The sequence below is a fragment of the Cloeon dipterum genome, chromosome 1 (assembly GCF_949628265.1).
Source record: "Cloeon dipterum chromosome 1, ieCloDipt1.1, whole genome shotgun sequence".
NCBI classification, from domain to species: domain Eukaryota; kingdom Metazoa; phylum Arthropoda; class Insecta; order Ephemeroptera; family Baetidae; genus Cloeon; species Cloeon dipterum.
The window spans coordinates 9,802,451-9,821,859 of NC_088786.1; the positions used below are offsets into that span (position 1 = coordinate 9,802,451).

General features: G+C 37.2%; 1 protein-coding gene across 1 annotated transcript; it reads right to left on the reverse strand.

The window, feature by feature from the left end:
• Positions 1–1,798: 1,798 nt before the first annotated feature.
• Positions 1,799–3,749, reverse strand: LOC135948600 (integumentary mucin C.1-like). The gene is made up of 12 exons (XM_065497954.1): positions 3,647–3,749; positions 3,539–3,596; positions 3,397–3,466; positions 3,266–3,333; positions 3,146–3,209; positions 2,962–3,086; positions 2,875–2,908; positions 2,741–2,820; positions 2,576–2,684; positions 2,276–2,517; positions 2,169–2,219; positions 1,799–2,114 (listed from the first exon to the last, which is right to left on the reverse strand). The coding sequence occupies exons 1-12, from the start codon at positions 3,691–3,693 to the stop codon at positions 1,974–1,976; spliced, it is 1,089 nt and encodes a 362-aa protein (XP_065354026.1). The 5' UTR covers positions 3,694–3,749; the 3' UTR covers positions 1,799–1,973.
• Between the last annotated feature and the right edge of the window lie 15,660 nt (positions 3,750–19,409).

A 19,409-nucleotide genomic window follows, 5' to 3' on the forward strand; every position in this document is an offset into this window, starting at 1 on the left:
AGAGGCGGAAGAAAGAGCAGCCAGCCAGGCAAGCTCGTCCGCGAATGTGCACAACACACACACCGCATCTCTCGTGCACATTTTATGAGGCCGTGCCGCGCGAAAAGTAAATTACAAATCAAACAACCATGTAAAATGCCGTGGAAAAACCGCGCTGCTTTGCTAACGTACGTTGGCTGGCTCGGCTCGGCTGCAGGCAGGGCTGCTCTGCTCGCCTATTTCCCCTGAGAAAGGGCCGAGCGGCGAGAATAAATCCGAGCTGCAAGTGGGAAATCGATTCCTCCGCTCTGCGCCTTTATTGTTTACTACCTCCTTCCTCTCTTTCTTTATTCGCGCTTTCAGCTGCTGCGGTATCGAATTACTCATTTATTTGTTTTCCATGGTTTGAACTTTGCTGCGAAACTGGGTCGAATAACACGTAAACACGTTTGTTTTAATCAGCTGAGCACGCACACGTACACGACATCGTGTCTGCGATTTGTCAGACGTGGATCCGATTTCGCACCTCAGGTGGTTGAACTCTGGAATAAATATATGATTCATTTTAAACGTTTAAGTTATGTTTTTAACTAGAAACCAAGGTCTTATTATATTAGCCGAACGTCGTTGTTATTAGGACCAGGTGAGCTCATAGCTCACGGGATAATGCACTGAGCAGAGGTTAAAAATCTATATTTTAATAAAAAGTAAATAGAACGAATTAATCAATAAGTCGTACACCGACGGTGTCTAATAAATAAATAAAAATAAATAAACAGAACGAAGTTTTGATGTCTACTTTTTTTCTTCCCCCTAAAAAATGAGTTTATACTTTTAGTACTTAAGTCTATGATTTGCAATAAAATTGACTTTTTGTATGCTTTAAATAACTCTTTCGTTTTGGTGAGCAAATAAACTATTCCAAAATGATATTTTTTGAGCTTAAACACTGCGCCTAAAAGTTTTCTCACGCCAGATACGTACTACTATATCTTTGCTAGAAAAATAACTTAAAGGAAATGAACATGCAAAATTTTGACATTCTTTCTGACTCGACTGCTCCTCGCTCTTGAAAGACTGAATGACTACAGGGAACAGCTGACGATAAGGAAGAATAAAATGAATTTGTTAATAACATTAACCCTTTGTATTTCAGATAAATAACACAATTTTACTATTTTTAAGAGACTATTTTTGGAGCACTGCTTTCTATACTGAAAGAGGGAACGGACCGACAAGGGGTAACCTTATAGTCGGACTAAAAAATGCTTTGAATTTCAAGGGGTTTTAACCAATTTTGATGGTTTAAAATTTGACTCTTTTTAACGATTTATGTATTGGTTAAAAGGGTGAAAAAATTGCATTTTATTTGTGTTGAAATTAAAATGTAATTTTATTGCGGGTCAGAATCGTCAGAAGAGCAATTATGCCCCATAAATACCATGTTTATTTAAATTTCCCGTGATGATTGGACATTTAGAAAAAAGTTTCTCATCTTTAATAAGTAGCTCTAAATAGCATTTGTATACAATCAAACAAGCAGACAAATTGGATATGCCAACATATAGCAATCATAGTCATGAATGACCATTGAACTGGATTCACTCAAAATAAATGCGATGCACCTCTCTGACCAAGGCTTATTGGGTTGAGTGGAGTCCCAAAGATTAGTATCGGTGATGAGGCTTTTATTGCTGCTGCTGCACCAACCATATGTATTCTCGTTTAAAGGACCATGGTTCGCTCCACCGCCCCAGTACGTCCCGACTGGAAGCTTGCCTATAAAATAGAGCAAATCCTTCAGTAATTAGACATGCATAGGTAGGAGAATTTTATCACTGGTTGTTGAATTTTCCAAACACAATCTTTGAGCATTGGATTCCAGCAATAACGGAATAAATCCAAGTTCACAACACGATTGCCATGAGTCGTACCAGTTGAGCTATGAAATGTAACGTTCATACCGCATCCTCTTTTATATCTATCTATTTTAGCTATACTCCGCTTTCGATAACCAGATACGTATTGTTGCAAGATTTAAACAAATATTTGTATGGCTCAAAGACGACGCCGTTATACGGAGTGCTGTCGTTGACCATTCTAACATATGGATTGATTGCAGCCACACGGTTCGCCTGTTTGGATAAACGTTGCACTTGCCAATTTTCAATGTTTGAGAGATTGCGTACGTTTGCTGTGCAATTAGGACAAATTGGAAATAGACTTCGAGTAAGGGGAGTCTGCAAATCAATTGCTTGATTATTTAGAACCCCGTTTCTGAAGAATATTATCCCACCTCGCACATGAATTGTTTTAATGTGCCGCAAGTAGACATACCGAAATTCATCCCTTGGCTGCTAGCAATACCATAGAGGCAAAATTCTGTGCTCAAATTTGATGGGTTCAGAACTGCACCATTGCGCTGGTAAGTAAGTGAATGTGAAGTTCCTGTTAATGTAACGAATGGTGTTGCTGTGCTTGTATTGGTCGGTAATCCAGCCAACCATATTGGTATGGTGTCCTGGTTCCAGTAGGGCTCTTTAAATTGCCAAAAATGAGCATCGTTGAGACCAATCGATTGATGCAAAATATATACTGATTAAAATGGTATTCCAAAAGCATTCCAGCTCCTCATCTGTTGCAAAACTAGCCAATGTCATGTTACGTGAACAACAATGTGCCGAGGCATCGGTCATATTTTTCATCTGTAAGAGTTGTAGAATTTTGATCAAAATTACCCTTCTGAGTTATTTTTTTTTACCAAAATAAAATCGCTGATCAAGTATAAGATTCCACATGCAGAATAGTATATACCCTCGGACACCATAGGATTTTGAGTGACTAAATAGAAATCTTAGGTTCAGGTTGTAAAAAATAGAAGTGACTTTATCTAACCGTTAACCAGGCCAGAAGAGTCGAGTAGCGCAGGCTTTATTGAGGGCTTTAAATTTAAAACAGTTACACTTCAATCTTGTGTCATACATTCGCCAAACATTCGACATATGGAGGAACTGTGGTTGTGGTCGAAGTTGAGGTCGTAGTCGAGGTTGAAGTTGATGTTGAAGTTGACGTAGATGATGAAGATCTCGTGGTAGCCTTCAAGGAGACTATATAAAATCACATTAAATGCAAACTTCCAAGTTTAAAAAGTCTTTAACAATCTAACCACGTGATGTTGCGTGTTGAGAGGTGGTTTCTAACTCTTTTCTGGTCGTCGTTATTAAAAATTGCTACATACCAATCCAAGGAAGTTTTTGGCATATAGTTCACGATATGGTTTACTTACTGTTACGTTGGAGTCAGTGCAAACTTTATTCTCACAACATTTTTGGATATAGAGACGGCGATGTGACTCTGCACAAAATTTAAACAACCAAAACATGAAATGCAAGCTTCTCTCTGGAATACGTAAAATACTTTGTAGAATGAATACTTGCTTCACATGAGCTGGAAAGAAGGAAATCCCGCCTAAACTAACACATGTTGCCTAAGGATAAATTAAAATCATAATATTTTTTGGCACTGTTATATACATATATAAAAACAATGATATTTGTACCTCATATGATATCGTCAATAACAACAACAGTTTCATGACGTTTGCTTTGGTTGCAGCGCTGTGAATAACCTATTATATTAATGAACATTATTATCAAAAATTTCTTACGAAATTTCAATATTTTTCCTTGAAGTTTTTCTTGATTCTGTTCTCATTTCCTCTCATTGATGTCTATTTTGACTAAAAATGATAATTTTTGGTTTGTGTGAACCACTTTTATTCGAGGTATAGGTGGAACAGCGGACTACAAAGTGTCCATCTCGCGTACCAGTAACATATAAATTAGAAATGACTCTGCTAGTCTGTTGTTTGAATATTGTGAACAGCATTCCAGTGGGAGCGGAAGCGCGAAATCTGTATGGTGTATATGTCCTTGAAATGTACAATGATGGGCTCAATCTAAGTCGACATCCGCCACAGACTAGAAAATTGCTAATGGTGACACGAAATCACAAACTGAAACCCTATCTCTGAGGCCAATTTAATTTTTCTAAATGAAAACGTAGGCTTAACGCAATTTTATACCAAATTAAAATTATGTCTTTGATATACTTATCAGCACATATTTTCTTGACACATAATAGACTGTTGCATAAGCAGTGTGGAACTTTGTCTAATTTCTGATTGTGGGAAATCATGAAAGATTTTTTTTATTTTCTGCACAAACGTTAAAAATTTGAGAGAGGGAAGTATTTTAAAGAATGTATTGAAGAACATGCTTCATTGTGTCTGCATCTATTGAAATCGGGAAACACTCCAACATAGAACGAGCGCCGGGGAAACACAACCGGCAATGAGCTGCTACAAAATGGCCTCATTTCCAGTTCAGTTCCATGATCATGATGATGAGTTTATTAATCATGGAATGAGTAGTGCATATTATTATTTGGCGCTTTCAAACTTATATCCAGATTTGTAATATATTTGTGGTATAAAAAGGACAGCAAAACTTGCTTAGTTCAAAGTAACAACGGTTATGAATTCAAGATCTAAGTTTGGGAAAATTTAAAATTTGCATCAAAACAATTGCAAGTTTCATATAGAGAGAGTGGTGACATACGGCAATGCAGATCGCTGGCGTGGACAGTGGACTGATGAAGTGCCGCACTGGCCCATACAATTCATTCATTTGGCCAACAATGGCGCTCGCAGATGTTGTTGCTTTGTGGCTCTCTCACTGCCAGTGTATAAACGCATAGTTAATCATCCAAGTGCGGGCGTCAAGTCCGTCAACAGGTATGAAATATTGCCTTCCTCGCCGTTTCCCTGCGTGTCGCGCTGCTGCACGTCTCGAATTCTCACACACACGCCTAGCCCGCGCTCCCTGGCATTCGAGGCGGAAAGCTCCTATGGCTTTTATCAATTTTACTCGTCGTGTAAAAGTAAGTGCGCCCACGTCACTCACTTTTTCGGCTCTCGCTGCAAATGATAAAGTGTCCTGGTCTAACTCGAACCATTAGATGGATATCCGCGGTGTAAAAAGAAAAATTTTCAGAGGGTTTTTTTCATATGGAAAGCACAAAATTATTTAATTCTAAAAATTTTAAAATAGGCGACCACTCGAGGTTGTTTCCATGTTGAGTAAAAATAAAACCAGGCTTCATCACATTTGGTCTTTGGAGCAAGCCTTAACTGCCTCATAAATTGGACGTACTTTATGACGTCGAAACTGGTCGAGAATTAAAACGACGAAATTGAAACAACAACAATGAAGCCTGGTTTTATTTACTACTATTTCTAAAAAATAACACAATTATTTAAAAAGCTGAATATGTCACGCTCAGATGTTTGCGGATTTAACTATTTCCTTGAATCGGTCACCAAAAAAGCAAATTGTTAACAACATAGTAATTATTTTATAATTTAGCTGAACTAAAAGGCTGGTTTAATATGGGCAAATGATTTAAGTATAAAGCTAGAAAATGAACCGAAAGCACACATTTCATATTTAATTAATAGCACAATTTAGTTTAAATTTGTTTATTTTGCCTATTTTATTGGGTCAGCCTTGATCTACATACCAATGGACAAATAGGGAATTGCAGATACAATCAGGCGTACACGCGTTCACGAGGCGGCAGCAAGGGCATAAACAGCGTGCGCGATCAACAGAGAGAGGCTGCCGTTGCCGCATGGATAGTCGTTATGAATGCGTTGGCAGCGAATAATTGCGCGCGGCCATTAATTTAATTTGCAGATGTGCGCTCGTGCAGGTGCATGCCCAACACAAATAGAACAAACACGCAGTAAAAAATAAAATGAAAAGCCGCAGCAGCCGCGCTGTGTTCGTTTGTTGAGAGTCGATGAATGCAGCATCGGATGGATTTACACGCAGCACGCAGTCAGCGGGGAACCATTTCACGCGTGCTCGATTTGCATTATAACTCGACAAGCCATTTAAATTGGAGGTTGATCCAATCAAATAATCAAATGCGCGAGGCACAAAACAACGAATGACTAGAGTTGATTAATTTATATGGACTAATGCAATCCGCTTAGCACAAATGATTAGCTGGTTGCCCAACTTTGTTATTTGAGGAAACAAATTTTGCTGTCGTTACGTTTCAAACTTAACTTTGTCGTTCAATTCTCTAATCATATTATAAATTGATCTTTTATTTTTAATTTGTTTCCCTCGTTTAATTTCAAAGAGACACTAATTAATGTAAGTGTGGTAAAACAGTATGAGGAGGAAATTAGTCTATAAACATTTAACAAACTTTTCAGTCTTGGAAAATTTATCTCATGTTTTTTACGATATTTTCTTCTCAAATAAATTAACGTTCGAAGAGCAAATAACAGCATGTTAAAATGGGATTTAATTAATAGTCACACACATCATGTGTCTATTTTCAGAATAGTAATTCGTTGTGAAGGAAATATGTTTCCTTAACATTCATATATTTTAATTTTGTTGAGTTACCGTTGATCCTAAAATATTATTTACTCGGCTCAAATATCAAACCATTTTTCATGACAATAAATTATTTTTAAGTAATATGATGGTTAATTCGTTATGCTAAAAATAATTATTAAACTATATGTTTTTGTAGAAAAATAAACCGATTTTAATTGTATTCCAGTGTGCTCCAGTTGAAAATCTGTAAACACAAGCTTGTAAAATTTTCAACCTTCATATTACCATAATTAAATAAGATATTTCATTTACTCTCTACTCACCTCCCTAAAATAGAATTTTCTCAGCTGCTCGCTTTAAGTGTTGTTATAATCTGGCCAAATACTCTACGAAATTAAACCCAGAAAAAACACATCGGAAAATTCATTTTCCGATAAATTAATTTTAAAATTTGCGTGAATGGGGAATGGGCTAGCTCCGCGCGTCTATTAATGCTCTGAGCGTACGAGTAGGGGCGCACATTTTTTGCCCGGGGTAATTACATCGAAAATTTCCCGGCCGGGCTGCAAATGAATGCAAAAGAGCAAACTGCTGCTGTAATTTAAAGCAATGGAATGTGAAATATTTGCATGGCGAGCAGGGAGAGCGCAAACTTAATTTTATCCGTGTAACCACGCTGCCTGCATTAACGACGGGGAGGGAGGAGCTACTCATAAATTCTCAGCCCGTTAAACAAAATTTAGTGGTGGCAAGGAACGGCCAGGGCGCAACGAGCACATTTGCATCGCCTCCGACCGCGGCACGTTGTAATTTTGCGACTCGTCTGGCTAGACGTTTTTTTACAAATATACCTCGTTGAAAGCGTTGGCAAGGCATTCATTTTCAATTTAATTATCCAGCTGTGCGTCAATGTGTTGATTTGACTATGAAGAACTTTTTGTTCATAACTTTGTTAATTATACCGCGTGAATTCAATACACTATGCTCAAATAAAGAAATTCAATAAAGGAACGTTTGTTGGAGAAAAATGCATGTGTGATTTTTCAAGAGGATGGATGACAAGAGCAAAACGCCGAAGCTAAATGATACTTTTCTAAATCTCGTGTTACAACCCTATTCACAAAAAATTAGTTTTACAAATATTTATAAATGCATTTTAATTGCCCACTCATAATTAGTAAATGCTAAATACCTAAATCTGTAGATCTTGTGGGCAGAAACGCAGATAGTTTTGGTATCGATGAATGGAAATAGTAAGTTGAAATAGTTAATTTAAAAAATTCACAGCGGACGTAAAATTAGTTCAACTAATTACGTTCGTAGAATAAGTCAAAATATAAAATGCTCGTGAAATTTCAAACTCATAAATAATTCAGTCGATCAATATCGATCAATATCAATCAACATCCATAAATACATTTATGAGTATCGAAAACGGATACTTTCCCATTTGAAATTTGATGATTTTTGAGATGACAGTTTGTCAGTATTGAATTTATCGAGAGAGGTTGCGAGGAAAGAAAAATGAAGTCAACACTGTGTATTGCGTCAGATGCGGATGTCGTACGTGGAGACGCCAATAAAACTCTCGTTGAAATTTGATCCTTTTAAGAGCATACATAATTTATGCATTAAGAGATGAAAAGACGGTTTCATTGTGGGTCTCTTTTCACATCACTGAGCTGCCTCATTTAATGTATCGAAAACACGCCGTGTTTGCCCAAACATTTGGCAACTTTCAAAGGGAATAAAACACAAATTTAATTACTTTCCCTACGCTCTTTTACATTCCTCGTCGATATCAAAGAGTGTTGATGATTACTAATTAGAGTGCCAAATTGTAATTAATTTCGTCGTAAACAAACTGTCACAGCTAAAATGCACAATAAAAAGGTGTGTGTGGTTGCAAAACTCGGTTAAAAATGCCGCAGCAAGCCAATTTTTCGTAAAAACAACAGCAAACTGACCCAGTCGCGAGAAGTTAATTGGAAAGTTTTAACGCGCGCCGCTAGAATATTCAGGTGAGGATGAAAAGTGGTTTTAGCGCGAGCAAACAAGCCGTCGCCGGTGCTCGGCGCTGCATGTTAATAATTAAGCAGCAGAAAGGACGTCCCTGCATCATCTAAGAGGGCGGGTATTTATCCAAGCGGCGTAATTAGTTCATTATTAGGGATGCAGCGAGCACGGCCGGGATGGGACACATATTTCAAGCCGCGCGCGCGTCACCAGCCGCTGGGTGTGCGGCTAATGTAATAAAAGTGGCAAACATTCTTGCCAGCCAAGTTTTCTTCATAAAACTTCTCTGCACGCGCGCGCACTCGCATATAATGCTTCAAGTATTTGACGACGTCACATTCTTAATTTTTAATTACTCCTCTACTTAGGATAAAATTGGAGCACAAAAGTTATCCCATTATCAACGCCACCCACCTTTACGCGTCCGTCAGTCACCTCCCTAAAAGTTCCAAAAACGTAAATCTCATATAGAAATGGGAAAGTTTTGTCTGAAACTGGGTTTAAAATTAATGCTATTTTGATTTACCAGTATCTGCTTTTCCTGATTAGGTGTGCAAGTAAAAGCAACAATGGCGAAAGAGTTAGAATAAAAATAAATACTTGTCCTATTAATAATCAAGCAGACAAAGGGTTGACAAATTCAGCTAGTACTCAATTGGAAATCAAGTATATTTCTCTACAAAGGACTCGATTTGTATAGTGACAGCTGGTTTTGGCAGTTTAGCGAATAAATCCAAAAGTAAACTCAATCTACTGAAGCGATAAATTTTAATCATCCTAATCACATGATTAAAAGTAGACAATATTTTATTAAAAATTTGCAATATTTTCAAATTTTAATTTGTCAATAAGCCAACCTTCCTTCTAGATTTCAACCGACACAAGATTATTTTGTCTCAAAAATCATATATATATATATATATATATATATATATATATATATATATATATATATATATATATATATATATATAGTAAAACTCCAATATACCGCTAATGTGGTGCTTCATCATGGATCGTTTATCAAACGGATAGGATTTGAAAAGTAAAACAATAATATTTTCTTTCAAGCACTAACTCAGCATTATTTTAACCGAAGCTCGAATTTTCTGAACACGACTTTTTAAAACCCTTGAAAATACATTAAACACTCATAATGGTCTTCATGTTTGGTGAATAAAACTACATGATATAAAATTAAATTTTTCTCACAACAATATATTAAACAGAGAAGATGCTTTTTAAACCTGCAGGTTCGAGGAGAGGAAACTAACTTGAATTCATTTTACTTGTTTTTGTGGTCTCTTAAATTTGTTTAGAAAAGCTATCAAAAATTTCTTTTGCAATGATTTTAAAGCCAAATTAAAGTTGTGCAACCACTAGAAAACATGATTTTATTGGTATAAAAACGATCGGAAAAGGCTGAAAAGTTGTTTTAAGCTGTCAAAAATGTCATTTCCACCGACAACAATCTTTCTCCGAAAACTAAATTCAAGAATGAACTTGAAATTAAATTCACTTATCCATAAAAAATAAGAGAGGCAAAATTTGATCGTTTCAATTGGTACCGAAAAATATCGTACACTGTAAATTTTGTAATCGAGAAAATTGGTAAATTATGGGAATTATTACTATTTTATTAGCTCGAAATACAATCAATGGTATTCTACCCAGTTGTTCAATGAGTTAGCCGTGCCTGCTATAATCTCAAAATTTTATATGTACAGAGCTCGGAATGTCGAAGGTTGCTTTGGTGGGGCGACTCTCCCTCCTCGTCGTTCCGGGCTGCTTGTGACTGGTGGCGTCCACTCGACAACCCTCTCGCAGATAAATGAGACCCTTAATGAGATCCCCGCCTTGTAGTGAGTGTCAGCGGTTCGCAGTTTGTTCCCTCGGCACTTTTTCGCACGCCATTTTTCGCGGGCGGCGCGCGTTTAATAATTCAGGGTCCGTGGTTGATGCGTCTGTGTGACGTCCTTTGCACTCCGGCAGCCGCGCCGCGCCTCTCTTTGCTATTTCTCACTCTTTCTCTCTGCCAAATGACGAGCTGACGCCTTTGTCTTGCGTGCTGAGAGAACTGAGTGAGAGAGTTGTTTCTCAGTGGTTGCAGAGCAGAGCGCGCTACTGAAGCTTCTTTACTGCAATTCGAGCTGCTCGTAAAGCACATTTTACTGTTATTTTATGTGCATCTTTCGCCGGCAAGTATAAACAAAGGACCTGACACACTGCCGCCGACGGAATAATAATGGCCGTGGGACTCGCGCGCTGCAAGCCCCCTTTGAATGTTTAAATGCACTTTCTGCTCGCTTATGTTGAATATTTGGGGATTTTGTAAAATATATGGCTTGCTTTTTGATAGTGTTTGTCAGAGCGAATAAATTCCGCTGGAACCTTGGAAGCAGGGAAAATATTTGACATTTGTTTTCACAGTAAACAAGCCAGGATGGAAACAGCTATTGCTTTTTTACAATGCTTTGCAAACACAGATTTTGTTTCCTCGAAAATCGTCAATGGAATTGCGATTTTTTTTATTAAATTGAAAATAATTTTATCTTTTTAATATGAGAGTGAAAACGACGCGAGAAAAATTCATTTTCATGCGGTTTGATCACAGATTAATACTTTTGATCCTAATTGAAAGCAAAAATATAAATTTTTGAGATCATCTAAGAAAGTTGAAAATTATCTCGTAATAAACAAGAAAAAACAATAGTGTGAGCCAATATGTAATGAATTTTGATATTGTTCTGGATTTTTTTAAATGCCGGGAAAGAATGGAATCGCAATGTCACGTACCGCGTTATTTGATTATTTTAACGGTCTCCTTGATCAAGTTTGAGTTTAAGAAAAAATACAGAAATGCGCCAAATCTCAAAATATTATTTTTTAAAAAGACATTGTTGCTCGCATATTTGTGTTTAATCAATTTAATTCAGTCAAAATTCCATAGCCTCCCGCGCCAACAAGTTAAGTTGGAACATTAACATTAATTCAGTTACACATGAAAATTTAAGTTCCAACTTCATAGATTTTTGAAGATTTTTGCCACATTAAAAATTAACTATATGAGATAACGCTATAAATTTAGGAAACTGCACAACCCAAATTTTTTCAAAGTTCTTGGATTAGAGACGTAATGGAGAAAGCAGAAAGCTAAAACGATAAAAGCAAAACACTGCAATCATTGTTTCACTCGTAAGCGACCAACTCATTTAATTTCTAGGAGCGTACAAATAAACCCGGAGATTTCTGCAGCTTTAAAGAATAAGCATGCAACACGCGGAAATGGAAAAATACGAGGCTGTAGTTGAGCCCAGCTGTGTGCCGCACGCGCGCGGATACTTTTATTTTCCATTTAATTTGCGGACTGCAGGCACCGTAGCTGTGTGGACGTGAACGTGCATACAATTAAGCGAACATTGCACACATAGAGGAACAGGACGCGGTGCCGGTATTGACGGGCAAAGCTGGCTGCAGTGTGCTACTTGAATGCGAGAGACTGCAAACAACATTCCCAGCCAGCCAACTCTCGATGTGAATGCGGATGAACTCGCAAGTCGTGCTGCTGGATTGAAAATTTCACTGTCCGTTTGTAAACACACGGCACACGCGCGCTTAATCTGAATATAGTCGCGGCTGAAATGCATGCCTCGCCATGTAGGTATGCAATGGGCACGAACATGTGTACTCGGAGGGCTGCAACCACGGAGATACTCTAGACCTTGTTCAAACAACGAACGCCGCGTGGTTGGATTTTTGCTTCGTGCTTCATCGATTTTTTTCTTTTTATTCCACTGGTCTCATTATACTAATCTGAGTAATAGTTTTGTAATTTGAAACTTTTTTGCTGAACTTTTATCGACAGTATATTGTTAAACTTCCAAAATAAATTGGGAATATCAAATAAATAAAACATTATTATTAACTTTAAAGTTCTTTGATTAACATTTCAAAACTTGCAAAAGTGTAATAGTTGGTCACAATTACCTCAGAATTCACAACTGACAGCCAACTTAGAGGCCAAGCAGTTTATACAAATTTACTTTATTTTTAGCTTGGCAATTGAAACTTTTGTAAATACATTCAATAATAAACAGAAAATGCTGCGATTTCTGCTAGCATCGATTCAACTAGCTTCAAAATTCAAAATTTGACAGTTTATCGGCCTTCCTATTAGATCATGTTCTTATGAGTTCTGAAAATAAAAAAATTGGGAAATGGAGCAATGATATCATTTCTATTGCCAGTACACTGTAGTTTTTTTCCATGAAAAAATATCAACTAAATATTGAACAATATTTTACGCTGTCATTATTTTCTTTAAAATGCCTTTTTAGAAGATAGATACAAAATATTTTGAAACATATAAGGAACAATATTTGTGAATGCATCTAGAAAATGGGAAATTACTGTCTTTAAAAATGAGGACTATTGTCAGTTATGGTATATTGCTGCTCTCATACAATGCTAAACAATCAAATTTTAAAAAAAAACGAAGAAAATTTGACTACGCAAAATGATTAGAAATTTTTGGTGCACCCTTTACAGATCCTAATTTTACGGGTTGCAAACTTTTAATGTTAAAGATATTTCAACGCTCTGTAAAATATCGCTCTGCACTATTCACAATCTCAATTTCTTGGCGACAAAAGTTCAAAAGCACGTCTACAAGTCAGGAAGAAAACGTATCGCAAGTTTTCATTATCTTCTGTACTATTGTGACAGCAGTAATTGAAAAATTAGTTTCCACCCTTCGCACCCACACTCAATTCTTTATACAGGAACGACTTTTTCCGGGCAGTACTTGCCTCTTTCCAGCATCAACGTAACTCGTTTTTGCACGTGCAATGCTTATTTTCATGCAAGAGAGGCGCACTAGAGGTTGTACGTCGGTGGAGAGAGAGAGAGAGAGAGAGAGAGAGAGAGCCTGCACTGCAAACTTTTTCCTCAATCCCCGCGGGAGCCATTAGGTGCCCGGGAATATTAATCGCTGCGCAGCGGCATGCACGCAATTGACTTTTACTCGCTGCGCACTTTCTAATTGTTTCCCTTTGAGCTGCGAACGGCAGTGGCGGGTAAAGACAGAGAGCTGCTGGCAAACAAACATCTCCATCATCTGTTTTCATACACAGGGCAGAAGGCGCGTAATCCGACGTGCAGCCAGCCAGCCGACAGCCTCTCTCCCAACATAAAACAGCCATTTATAAACATTTTCTGCTATAAAAGAAAATATGCTGATGTCATTGCCCCTTGCGTAGGGTGCGGATTTGAGGCTGCTGCGGAAGCCGGACGCACCAAGCCGCAGCTACCGGTCTATAAATGAAATTTATTATTCAGGCAGAACCACCAGAAACAAACTCACAAAGATCTATCGACGCCGGTTTCTTTGAAGGTGACGCACGCCCAAGTATTTTTTGTGTCTAAGAATGTTAGCGCTCGAACCAGCTATCTCTATTTAATTTTATTTTTCCAGAAAATTAGGTCATTTTTACTTACAAATTTTTAAAATAATCTTGCTGATGAAAATATAGCAAATTGTTGCAGCTCTCCGAAAATACTGATTGAGTATATATAAATGCAGAAGAGGGAACATTTTAGCCTCAGGATAGATAGGCTGCATTTTATTATCAGTACAGTGCTCGCAGTGATATTTTTTTAATTTTTTACAAATTTAAAACAGTTAAAACGAACTGATGTTTTAATATAAATCCAACTTCAAAAAAGTTGTAAATACTACACAACTTTAAAAAATCTCTGATATCCTTTTTCAGGGAAAAATGATCAAACCTAGGTAAAAGTCTGCTAACATGTGAACAAAATTTTAAATGTCATGTGTATGCTCTACATCTAATTAATTTTTAATGTAAATTTAATCATAAATTTTTTGTCGAAATGCTTAATTCTAATGGAAGACATCCTAAAAGCGAAATTAATTTCGCAAAAAAAATAGAAAGTCGGTTTCTTATTGTAAGTGTTAAATTCTATAATATTTATTGCATGTTATGGTTGCTTTTCAAACCACAATTGGATACATAATTTTTGGAAATTATATAAATAAAGGATTCGAGGAAGCAGCTATCGTTATTAAATGCGAACTCAGCCCGGCAACAAACATCCACTCCTCTAACAGCTTCCAAATAAATTAATTTGCTCAACTCTTGTAAACGTAAAGAAAAGCGGCGAAAAATCAATTTTGCAGCGTTGTTTAGCTTGTAAAGGCAATCTGCTCTGCTCCCATGTACCAAATTCATTTTGGTAAAAGTTCTCTGCCCCAGTCGGCGTGCTGCTTTTTCTGTCAATATTTACTTCGTGAAGGAACTCGGAAGTCTTGCTCTCGAACGCTCCACTACACTCTCGTGCTCTCGCTCGGTCGCCGCAAACGAACGAAAATAAAACGTCGAAAAGTTTCGAGAGCGAAACGGGGAAGCCATTTCATTAGATTTCTTATTGTTTGAGAAAAAATTGAGTCAGAAAACGAAAGTACACAAGTAGCTCCCTGCCTGTAGTGAATTTGCAGAACTACACCCGCAATAGTCGAGCTTCTAGACTCGCTCTGCTCATTGTGCTGTTGTATGCACAGCTGAAGTGGCGAGGAAACTATAAAGACGAGCTAGCCTCAACCGTGTGGCAAACTATTCAGACGGTAAAAAAATTTCTTGTCCGTTTCCCCAGCAAAATAACAAGAGGATTGTTATGTGTAAAAAAGAATATGCGCATCAAAAGAAATATAATAACGTATTGCGGGATGCGAGGATTAAAAGCAGAAAGATGCTTCTGGCAATCACAACTCGATATTAAGGGATATGGTCTATAGCAATTAAACTCCGCATTCCAATATGAAGCAAAAAATGGTTTTATTGGTTACAAACTAACATATTATACTATTACTCCTGTGCTCCCAAAGCAATATAGGCAGCAAAAGTATTCGCTTTTATTTTCCAAGTCTGTTAAAAAGCTAGATCAGTACCGATAAAGAAGACAATTTTATTTGTTATTACGATAAAGGAATACGTGCTAAAAGCTACAAAGACCGACAAGAAATCATCTTGTTGTGGAAAAACACACGTAAAAATGCGTAGATGTAATGATCCGAATGATACGATCGCTACGAGTATGGCAAATATATCTAGATAGTTATATGATTATGTGAAACAAATTTAGCAAGCGATAGGTAGAACACTTAGAGATTGGGTGTTTGCATTTTTTTATTGATAGATGTTTAAGCAGGATTAACAAATGGCAATACTTTCAAAATTGTCATAGCAAGCAAAACTTCATGATGTCATCTTGAATTTAAACAATGATGCCAGTTTTTATTAGCTTTTATTTTATTATTATTCCTGTAAATAATATGGCTCACATTACACCCTATTAGTACAAACCTCTATTGCTGCAGTAACAATCGCACCAGCCGCGACATTCTTGCTATATTTTGACACGAGTTCTTCGATTTTTTTCCCACAGCCCTCATTGTAAAGTTTTCCTGCTTCTCCTCCTGCTTCTGATGGTGAGTGGTTACAGGAAATAGTCGCATTTTTCAAGTCACCAGGCCCATTAATTCCGCAACATTTCAACTATAATTTGTAATTATTTCGGAAAGCAACAAAATTAATCTTTAATTTTTTTTTATTTATTTTAGCTTTTCACCGGCATTTAAATAAAATAGAAAAATGCATAAGTTTGTTTGGATGTTTATCACTACTTGGTTTTCTTTGTTTTCAGCCATTGCGTTAGCAAAGACTTCATCCTTTAAATTCTTAATTATTTTGTCCCTGCTCGTCAACAGCAGGATTGTAATAATCGTTTGTAAAATGAACATTACCATCAAGATTGACCCGAACCGCAAAATCACAGAAAATTAAATTTAAAAGTTATGTCTAACTAAAGACACTATGCTATTTTTAAACCACGTCTCGCCTTACCGTGTAAAGCATGCACTTAGACTCTCCGATTGCACCACAACAGCCAAGGAAAGATATTGCGAATATGATCCCTCCAAGAACCATCAACGCAATCGCTTGAGTATTCCAATCATCAGTGTCCACGTCCTTTTGAACCTTCATGAATACGCCAACACCGAGTAGAAGTAATACATTGATCTTTTGAAACATAACATCTCATAATAACACAAAAACGAGGAGTTTTAAATGGATTCTTACGCTGCTTAGAAAGTTGAAGACAATCAGCAGACATTTCGCACAAGCCATTGCCAGGCTAATCGGCTTTCAGATAGTCACCAACTCCAGCAAAGAAAGTTAAGTTATAACTTTAAAAGAGGAAAACACAACAGCTTTATCAACCAATCTGATATTAAATGGAGTTTAATCTACTCAAACAAGCAGGAAACACAAAGCAGAACAGTTCCAGATTTTCAAGAAATTTGTTAAAATCTCTTTTCAAGTCATTTTTAGTGATAATCGATAAAATATATTTTTTAAGTGAGAATAAACGTAATTATAAATAGTTTCTTATGTGACGGTTTCCGGTTTCTTTAAGGAAGTAAGGCCACAGTAGGCAACGAGTAATGTGCACCCAATCGCAAACAATAACATTGAGACAGCACAATACATACTGCAATGAAAGGGATGAGCCCCCTGTCCATTTTAAAGGACCGCCGTGCCTCTGTACCGAGGCCTTTTAATTGTACCTTGTCCCCGCAATATTAATTCATGCATGCCGGAAATATCAATTCATTAGTATAAATTCGCTTGCTTGGGTTAGACTGATTTCTCTTTTATAAAAAAATCAATGCTATACGCTATTTAAGAAATTTAGCAAACACCTCTTACAACCCAACCCATTGGCCCGCATTGTTAAGGCATCCTTATTATTAGGAGTGTCAAAACAGTGGGAGATATTTGAGCATTTCTGGGCTCTATAACCGGCTACTTAATGTCAGAGCAGGCAAATTTAGTGATTCGAAATACTCAAAGTGCTCAACGGGATGGGAGGCGCACCAGCGCCGACTCGCCACTTGCAGGTTTTCGCACCCTCCCAGCGACTTTAGGGACGAAGTAGATCGCACAAAGTAGAGACATTATTGTTGGTGATGCAATCTTATACAAATTTTAATGGACTGCAAGAACTTGTGCATATTCTATGATGAATGTGGAATATTTCAAGTAACATCATCATACATCAATTTATTTTAGAACCAAAAAAATACAAAAAGCTTTCTTCTAGGGAACGCATTCAAAATGGGACCCATATTTTAAAATTACGTTTATCTCTAACGAAAAAATTAGTTTTGATGTCATATATGATTATATTTGTTTAGTAAATTCCGATTTTAAATTTTCTAGAAGTATGGCAGTTAAAGCCGAAAGACCCACTGCTGACGCTTTACCGATGCTTTTGTGTATTTTTTACTCTGCTGAACGCAGCATCTCAAGGGCACGTTTAAACAATGCCCTTCTCAGCAACAACTAAAAAAAGCAGCGGTGGCGGCGCCAAATAGCGCTGGCTGCCAGCCGTGATTACCGAAACGCAAATAAGTAAATACCCTTTGATTGCCGGCACTGTGATTGAGCTCTCAAAATTCCTACCAGCGCCGACGACTCAGGGTCGGAGGCAGCACGCTGGCTATATAGACACGTGAGCAGAGGCAGGCCGAGCGAACGAGAGAGTTTTAAGTACGTTTGTCAACACGCTGGCAAATACTCCACACAGGCAGTGAGTACATAAATACAGCGCTCAACACAATTGTTGCCCTTAAAAGCTGCTCCATCCGCACACTCTGGCTCTGGCCTAAGATTGTTTTGCAGTTATTTACTTTTCCTGCGTGCATTCACGGGGAAACAATTCGCTCACCGAGAACAATGTGCAGCTTTCCGTGAGTCGTCGGAAAAGTGCGCGCGTTTGAAAGAGAGTTTCAACAAATGACTGCTGCCTCGTCGTGGCCTTAATTTGGAAGAAAAACACTATGGGGAAACGGAAATGACTGCTGCTCAACCCCTTTGCTTGTCAATTCTCGGAACCCGCAGAGAAAATTCCAGAGGATGCGGTTTACTGCAGGTTGCATTCATTTATTTTATAAAATGGATAAATTGTGAGAAAGAAAAGGCGTGATCTTTCAACAACAGTGCGAGGGGGTGCGTTCTGCGTCGGTCTCAAGGGAGGTATGAATTTTAATATAATGACGCAAAAAAGGTGTTTTCGAAATTTCTTTTTTAGCTCCTTTTGTTTTCATGTCAAATGCCTACTTATGCGTATCTCAATCCATGGTAATTCAGAGGAAAAAATGAACCAAAAGTATAAATAAATTAAATAGTTTAAAAGTTAGAATATAGATCAAAACTAACTGCAGTCTTTTGAGTTTCTATTTTCATAGCATTTTATTTAAAAAAATTGTGATGTGAAATTGTACAAAAATCTGTAATAATAATTGGTTTTATAGGAAATTATGACTTAATTTTCACATTTTTTTTTTAAAAAAATGGAGGAAAAACAGCATAAATCTTTGAGATTGGATTCAAATAAACAACAAAACGTGCATTTTATTTAAAAATAATTGTAGCACTATCAAGCTAGACTAAAATGTTTTAAGAGGAAAATATCAATTAAAAATATTTTACCTGGATGCGGGTAAAAGTTAGACGAAACATTTTTTGTGCTGTCAATTTAAATTTGAAATGCTAACTCGGGGAACTTTTGCTTGTGATGTGAGGTGGAAACAATTTGTGTTAAGTTGTTTCACTGTTTTTGCAGTAAATTAAACTTTGGAGAGCACCCATTGGCGCAGATAGCAAGAGACTGCTTCCAATTTATCAAGTAAATTTTGCATAAACTGTCTGGCAATCTCGTCGCGTGATAATTAATTTACGTCACGCAGAGAGCCAAAAATTTTAATCAAGTGCTAAGAAGAAGTCGTTGGCGAGAATAAGAAGAATAGAGCAAAAGGGAGGAGAGAGTGAGAGGTTTCTCGACACGGGGCACATAAAATGTGAGAACATCAATTAAAAAAGTTTTTTCCTGCTCAAAGTTGCGCTCTCTCCTTGG